Raw genomic sequence first — 7443 nt, 5'->3', positions numbered from 1 at the left:
GATTATAATGATCTGCTGAAAGAAAAATAGAGCCTTGGTTGAGGACCCTTGAGTGCAAAGCTAAAAGTAAAAATTTTCTAAGCTAATAAATACAGTATTCTCGAACCTTTATAATTTGATTATTGAGATAAGAATATTATTGGAAACAAAACACAGGAGAGCCATTTACATAAATATTACATGAACTACAGATGGCCGTGTAATTGCTATTGTTTTATTATGTCACTGCTCTTTATGTTTGAGTATTTATATATTATTTTTATATTTGAGTATGTATATATATTTATGCTGTGTGGTTACGGCAGTAAATAACTAATATAGCCACCTTCCCATGGGTGTCGTAAGAGGTGACTAAGGGATAACACAGTTCCACTACCACCTTGGAACTTAAAAAGCCGACCGATGGCGGGATAACCATCCAACTGCTGGCTTTGAAATACACAGGCTGAAGAAGGGCAGCAGCGTCTTCGGTACGACAAAGCCAGCCCTGTGGTCACCAACCCGTCTGCCCAGCGTAGTGACTATGGGCAACACACATGAGTTCACGCCGGTTTTGGCGCGAACTTCCAGGCGCGAACGAAATGTCCAGAAGTGGACTGCGATAGACTAAATTGATGATTTATAAATTCGACAAATAAAATTCTGTAAATAAGTAAATATATAAGAAACTGTGAACGTTATATAAGTATTTATGTCTTTATTATATTTAGTGGCATTTAATAACAATTTGAACAATTTGAAATTAATATCAACATACGCTTATATAGTATAATGCGTAAGAAGGTGGCGTCAATAATACACATATGAGGGTAGCACCAACAGCATCCTAAAGTTATTTGTAGAAAGACTGGGCCGACGATAGGGTTTATCAAGTTAAATGTACAAAATGTGACTGGATCAGTCACCCTGTGGTAGCGATTTATTTATTACTATTTATTCATTTTTATATTTTTTTGTTTGTATTTTGTTTTACTAACATAGTTCTTAAGTAATTATATTGTATTAACCAACTATGCGCCCATGTTGCTTGACAATAAAAGATTTTTATTATTTTATTTTATTATTGGTCGATCCATTCTCGAGATATGTGCTTAGCCACATTCATTTTTGTTTATGTAGTTACTAGCTGTACCCTGCGTGCGTTGCTACTCTTTTTTTACTTTTTTTTTGGTGGTTCCAAATCAGAAACATTTGTGGGCTCATGCACAACTCTTTGCTGAAGATCAGGACATGATTAAATGCATAGCTTACCATTCTCTAAAGGACATACAGATAAATATTTGTTGATTGCCTATCTATTATGTACCTATATATGTATATATATATATATATATATATATATATATATATATATATATATATATATACACACAAAGAATATCAACAAAAACTCAGTTACTAAGGATAACGATCATAAAATCAATATAATAATTCACTTCAGCCTGTAATATCCCACTGCTGGGCATAGGCCTCTTTCCCCGTGTAGGAGAAGGATCAGAGCTTAATACACCACGCTGCTTAAAATTAGTATTTCGTTGTCTAATTATCTAGTCGTAGTAGTATATTTTTTGCCTTAGTGGCTTAATGATACGAAATTATCGAATAAAAAATTTGGATTACTTATTTTATGAAAATAAAAGAAAATTTTATATTCTAGTAAATGACATGCTCATGTTTAGCTAATAATAATGAATCACCTATGTACGAAATTATCACATACGAAATTAGGTGTTTTTATAGTTAAAATTTTTATATTGTTGAAAATTTCAATTCATGAATAGACGGACCATAAATTACGCTTACGCTTAGGCCTCTTTCCCCATGTAGGAGAAGGAATGACCATAAATAACTTCACTAATATTATGGAGACAGAGACAGAGGACACTCTTTGAACTGTATAAGACTATATAAGAATAAAAATTTCTTTAAAACAATCAATTCAAATATTATTGAGAAATACGATATTACGATGCTACAAAATAATCATTATCATCGTTTTAATATAGATTTTTTTATAGACATATAGTGTAAAACACTCTCAAATGGAACATATTAACTGGGCTTAATAATTATATTTATTCATTTTACAATTATTTAAAAAAAAAAAGCGTTATTTACACCTGGCTACATTAATTGTTATGAATGAACGTTACTTATCTGTGGATACTAGTATAATCTGTGCTTTTGAGTGACGTTTGGTTCCCAATCAACCTCTTCCTTTTTGTTTCGGCCATTTTTGCCGAAACGTTGGTGTTCTTTTCTGGTCACGTATCTGTTCGTGTCCGTTAGATCACTTTAATAAAGTTCAATCAAGATGGTGCAGAAGAAGGTAAAAACCATGTGCGTTTATAATAATGCATTATTTTTTTCCGAAAAATTTAGTAAACCTGTGAACTCGTAATATTGTAAGTGCGGATCGTCAATGTTGTTTTTTAAGTTGAACAACCAAACAACAATTGTATGAAGAACTAAGTTTTAATAGATTGAAAATAGTGTTACCGTTTAATCTTTCGAATAGTTGTATTTAACATTGTGAGTAAGAAATAAAAACTCGAATAAAATAATTAACCTCAAACTCACAAACCATGATGTAAACCTACCAATGAGTGCCATGATTACATTTTTATTATCACCAAGATCGCTGAAGTTAAAGTCTAAAAAAGTAATTAACAATTATTCTCGGCTACTTTTTAACATTTACTGTTTTTTTAGCCTAAGAAGAAGGTCGGAAAGAAAGTAGCGGCCGCCCCTCTGGTCGTGAAGAAAGTTGAACCTAAAAAGGTTGTAAACCCTCTATTCGAGAAGAGGACAAAGAATTTTGCTATAGGTAAGTCATATTTCGTTGTTAATTAGGTAAACGAGGGTGTTTTTTTGTGACCAAAATGATGTAAAACTTAAACCCGAACTACCATGTGGTTACAAAATATCGAGCTTTTTAACACTGATTGGTCACGCTACTTATTTTATGATTAATAACATACCTACGCAATTAAGAAATTAAAAAATATTAAATTAACCATTTGCAATTATTATTACGCAGAGATATTGTATAGTTAATGAATAAATATAGTCAATTTGATTCCAGTTAGAAAACTAAGAAGACACTAAATTCGAAGTATTGCTTATGAATTTCGGTAGTATGAGACTACTGAATACTTTCTAAGATATATATTTTAAGTATTAATATATTGATTGTATTTGTCAGTTATAAGTAAATAACATTGAGTTTTGACATCTTAGTTTTTAAATAATTTAAAATTAGATTAAAATTTTTATAACTATCCAATTCATTGTATCATAAAATAATTTTATCACATTCATTATTAAAAAATAAAATTAAACTAAAATTATAACTTCATCGAAAGTTGTCTCCAACAGGTCAAGATATCCAGCCAACGCGTGACCTGTCTCGTTTCGTGAAATGGCCCAAGTACATTCGTATTCAACGCCAGAAGGCAGTGCTCCAGCGTCGTCTCAAGGTGCCCCCACCAATCAACCAGTTCACTCAAACTTTGGACAAGACCACAGGTTCGTAACTAATAAAATTTATTACTAATGATAGAAGTAAATAATGAAATAAGTGTGTAATGTGAGATGTCTTTGTTGACTTACTCGGTAAAAATGTAATTTCTGTTTATAAAACTGTTCTGTATAATATATATCGCCAAAAATTTTGAGATTTTAAGGTTAAAACAAGATTTTTCTTGCTACAGTACATACAAGGGAGAGTACACAAAGTACTCTGTAAACAAAATACTGAGTATGATTTTTTATAATAAAGATTTAAGTTATATAAGTAGTGAAATTAGTTAATATAGCTTACAATTTTAATTATAATGACTATTCAACAAGCTTCTTGGTGAAGTTTGTAGTAGCCGTGCTCTGTGGGTTGTGGGTTCGATCCCCGACTGAGTCTAGGTGTTACATATGTATTTTTTTAGATGTTTTGTTTATGTAAGGCACACATATTTACTATATTTAAATGATGAACTCCAAATGCAACTATGAATCACTATGATTAACAAAAAATATACGAGCTTTTTAACTCTGAATGATCAAAATTGAAGGAAATCACTAAATTATTTAGAAAACCATCATTAAAAGGAAGTTTATTTATATTTCAGCAAAGGGTCTGTTCAAGATTCTCGAGAAATACAGACCTGAAACTGAAGCAGTCAGGAAGGAACGCCTGAGGAAAGCTGCTGAAGCTAAGGTAAATATATTAATGGTCTTTTTTGCACTGTTAGTTGATTATCTACAACTCAAGTTAATTTTTCATTTGATATTTTATTCTATAGTTAAATCACCTGTTTTGTTTTTTAATTTTTGCATAAAACGTTCTATCTAGTTCACCCAGTTGTACTCAATACTTTTTTATAAATATTTAGTTCATAAACCCCTGCTTTACAATTGTTTCATATCAATGTAATAAAAACCAACCACTCTGGTGTAGTTTGTGGGTCTGATTCCTGCTTGGAATGGATATTTGTACAAATATTTCTTTGGATGTCTGTTCTTGTGGGTCTATCCATCGTGCCTTGGAGAACACGTTAAGCTGTCAGTCCCGGTTGTTATCATAAACATCTTATAATGATCATTAATTATGCCTGCCACCTGCAGTGGAGCATAACCTTTATTAATTAATTTAACAATAATTCCTTAGCTTCTATAATTTGTAGTATGACAATTTGTACACAATCCTAAGACCTTCCAGCACTAAATTGACTTAATTAATTGATTAGTTCAGTTTTGTATTGACATAAAACCTGGTAGATAAAAAAATAATCTAATAATATTATAAAGAGGAAACAATAATTGGCTCCGAAACTACTGAACCAATTCGAAAAATTCTCCACTGTTGGGAAGCTACACTATCTGGGTGAAATTAAAAAAACTATTTGGTAATTTTTGTTAAATACTCGTGGGAAGCCGGGGCGGGATGCTAGTACATTAATAATTTGAAATGTTAGTAAATAAAATTTTTATAAGTTTAGGAAATGATGCATAAAAAACATTCAGATTGCCATGAAGACCTTTAACCACCAAGATCTCTGATGCCTTCAAGCAATAGTTTCTTGATATAGTTAATATGTAAAATTCTAATACCAAGTTTATAACAGGTCGCCAAAAAGGAAGAGCCCCCAGCGAAGAGGCCAAACACCATCCGCTCTGGAACTAATACTGTCACCAAGCTGGTCGAGAAGAAAAAGGCTCAGCTTGTCGTGATCGCACATGATGTGGATCCCATTGAGGTATGTACATTTTATGCTTAATCTTTAACAGACTTCTGAAGAAAAGATGTTTTCAATTCAGTGGGTAATTATTAATTAGTTTTTATATCACAACCTAAGTATACATTTGTACTTGGGTTTTAATATTAATATCTTTTGTGTTTCTTTCGTTTTAACCGATGTCTAAAAAAGGGAGCTTCTCAATCCAATGGTATTTTTCTTATTTGTGTTAGCTAATAACTTTTTACTGAGTGTACCAATGTACCAATTTTAAAGATTATTTTTGAAATTGAGACATTAGACAAGTAGTGTTATTGCTAATAATCCATAATGCAAGTTGGTTGGGAGGGATATATTCTCTTATATGATTTAAAATTGCTATCCAATGTACAGTAATCTCAATTTTTAGTAAAATTAATAACAATACATATATAGTAATACATACATATAGTAAAGGAAAAAATTGTCTTGCTACTGTGTTAGTTATTTGCTACGCTACGCTTAGTGGCCGTATTGTGTGAAATATTTTAAGTTCACCTTTAACAGCTACTTCTATTACCGATTAACTAACATCTTTAGTATTTGGGTGACCGGTATTGATACTATTTTACTTCTTGGTAATCTTTGTATAATATTTCCAAATATTTGCAATGATGTGAGAATTTCTTCACCTGAGGCTGTGATAATTACAAATATCACATGCTGCATGAAGATTGTTGACTCTGAGCTACATTTCCATTAAGTTAAATACAAATTAAATGATTATTTTATATCATGTATAAGTAAGAATAAAATATATTTTTGTTTTACAGTTGGTACTTTTCCTGCCAGCTCTGTGCCGTAAGATGGGTGTACCGTACTGTATTGTAAAGGGCAAATCCCGTCTTGGAGCCCTTGTACACAGGAAGACATGCACATGTTTAGCTTTGACACATGTAAGTTTACTTTTACTTCAATTTGACCTTATATTAACACTCTTCGACATATTTTTGTCTAATAATAATGGTTAAAAATCCATAAAAAAGTATTTTAATTGCTTAGTCTTCGATATGTTGTCGAATTCTGAGAAATGATGAATGAAAGATGGTCATACGGTGATGATTTATTTGCTATCCAAGCGCCATGAGGAAAACCTTTCTACCACCATAGAGAATTATCTGAGTGTGCCACCTTTCTTCCTGTGCTAAAAATAAAGTTTACATTAGTGTTTGTAATTTCGCAATGATATAATAATATTTATTTTCACCAAATCTAAATGTAACAATTGTTACTATTTAGTGCCTAATTTCATAATTTAAATTCAAATAAACTAAAAAACTTATATCAATAATATCTTCTTAAAATTACAATCTAAAGTATGAAACGTCGATAGGTGGAGTCCGGTGACAGAGCCGCCTTCTCGAAGGTGGTCGAGGCCATCAGAACTAACTTCAACGAGCGTTATGAAGAACTCCGCAGACACTGGGGTGGTGGAGTGCTCGGTAACAAGTCAAACGCGCGCATCGCTAAGCTCGAGAAGGCCAAAGCACGCGAGCTCGCGCAGAAACAGGGCTAAAACTAAATAAATACTTATAAATATTTAAGTTTTTTATTTAAATATTAATTTCCTTAATCATTCATCATCAATTTACATATCATCTGAATCTCGGAAACGGCTCCAACGATTTTCATGAAATTTAGTATGCAGGGGCGAAATATCAATATAGCTAGGATTCATTTTTAGAAAACGTCGTCTTGTCCCTGTTTTTAGGCAATGGAAAAATGGTTACAATATTTTTAGAATATGAAGGTAAATTTCACAATTGTCAGTAAAGTTATAATAGCTCGGTGGGAAATCGGCTGGTTGAGATTGACTGAGAAGACCATGGTTCAAATCCCCATGTTTCCAGATCGATTATTTTTTTTTTTTTTGATTGAAGAATATTATTCACATTTTATCAATTCGTATTTAAATATGATTTTCAAAAAACACGATTTACTAAAAATACCAAGCTAAGCTCGGTCACCCAGGTACTATAAACATATCTCGTCTGAACGGCCTGGAACCTTCAAATTAGGAGCGAGAAGGTCACTGAACTGCAATAACTGGCCAATCTCGTCTGTACTGAGCCCTGAAATCGACAAAATTTTGATTAATTACACATACCACAACATGAGAAAATAAACGTGCTGAATAATAAAAATAATTGTGCTGCTCGCAAACGAAAAAAAA

The 7443-nt window shown here is 32.0% G+C and overlaps 1 protein-coding gene and 1 non-coding gene across 2 annotated transcripts; both read left to right on the top strand.

Annotated features, from left to right (window-relative positions):
* Positions 1–2183: 2183 nt before the first annotated feature.
* LOC123666169 (60S ribosomal protein L7a) lies at positions 2184–6809 on the top strand. Its single transcript, XM_045600374.1, has 7 exons — positions 2184–2329; positions 2713–2827; positions 3379–3528; positions 4125–4213; positions 5121–5252; positions 6044–6166; positions 6604–6809. Exons 1-7 carry the CDS (start codon positions 2315–2317, stop codon positions 6784–6786), a joined length of 807 nt encoding a protein of 268 aa, XP_045456330.1. The 5' UTR covers positions 2184–2314; the 3' UTR covers positions 6787–6809.
* On the top strand, positions 2878–2950 carry LOC123667335. Its single transcript, XR_006745423.1, has one exon. It is a non-coding gene; the product is annotated as a small nucleolar RNA SNORD36 (small nucleolar RNA).
* Positions 6810–7443: the final 634 nt, after the last annotated feature.

The sequence above is a fragment of the Melitaea cinxia genome, chromosome 2 (assembly GCF_905220565.1).
Source record: "Melitaea cinxia chromosome 2, ilMelCinx1.1, whole genome shotgun sequence".
Classification (NCBI taxonomy): Eukaryota; Metazoa; Arthropoda; class Insecta; order Lepidoptera; family Nymphalidae; genus Melitaea; species Melitaea cinxia.
Note: the sequence above shows the minus strand (reverse complement) of the source record. Positions and strands in the feature narration are given on the sequence as shown.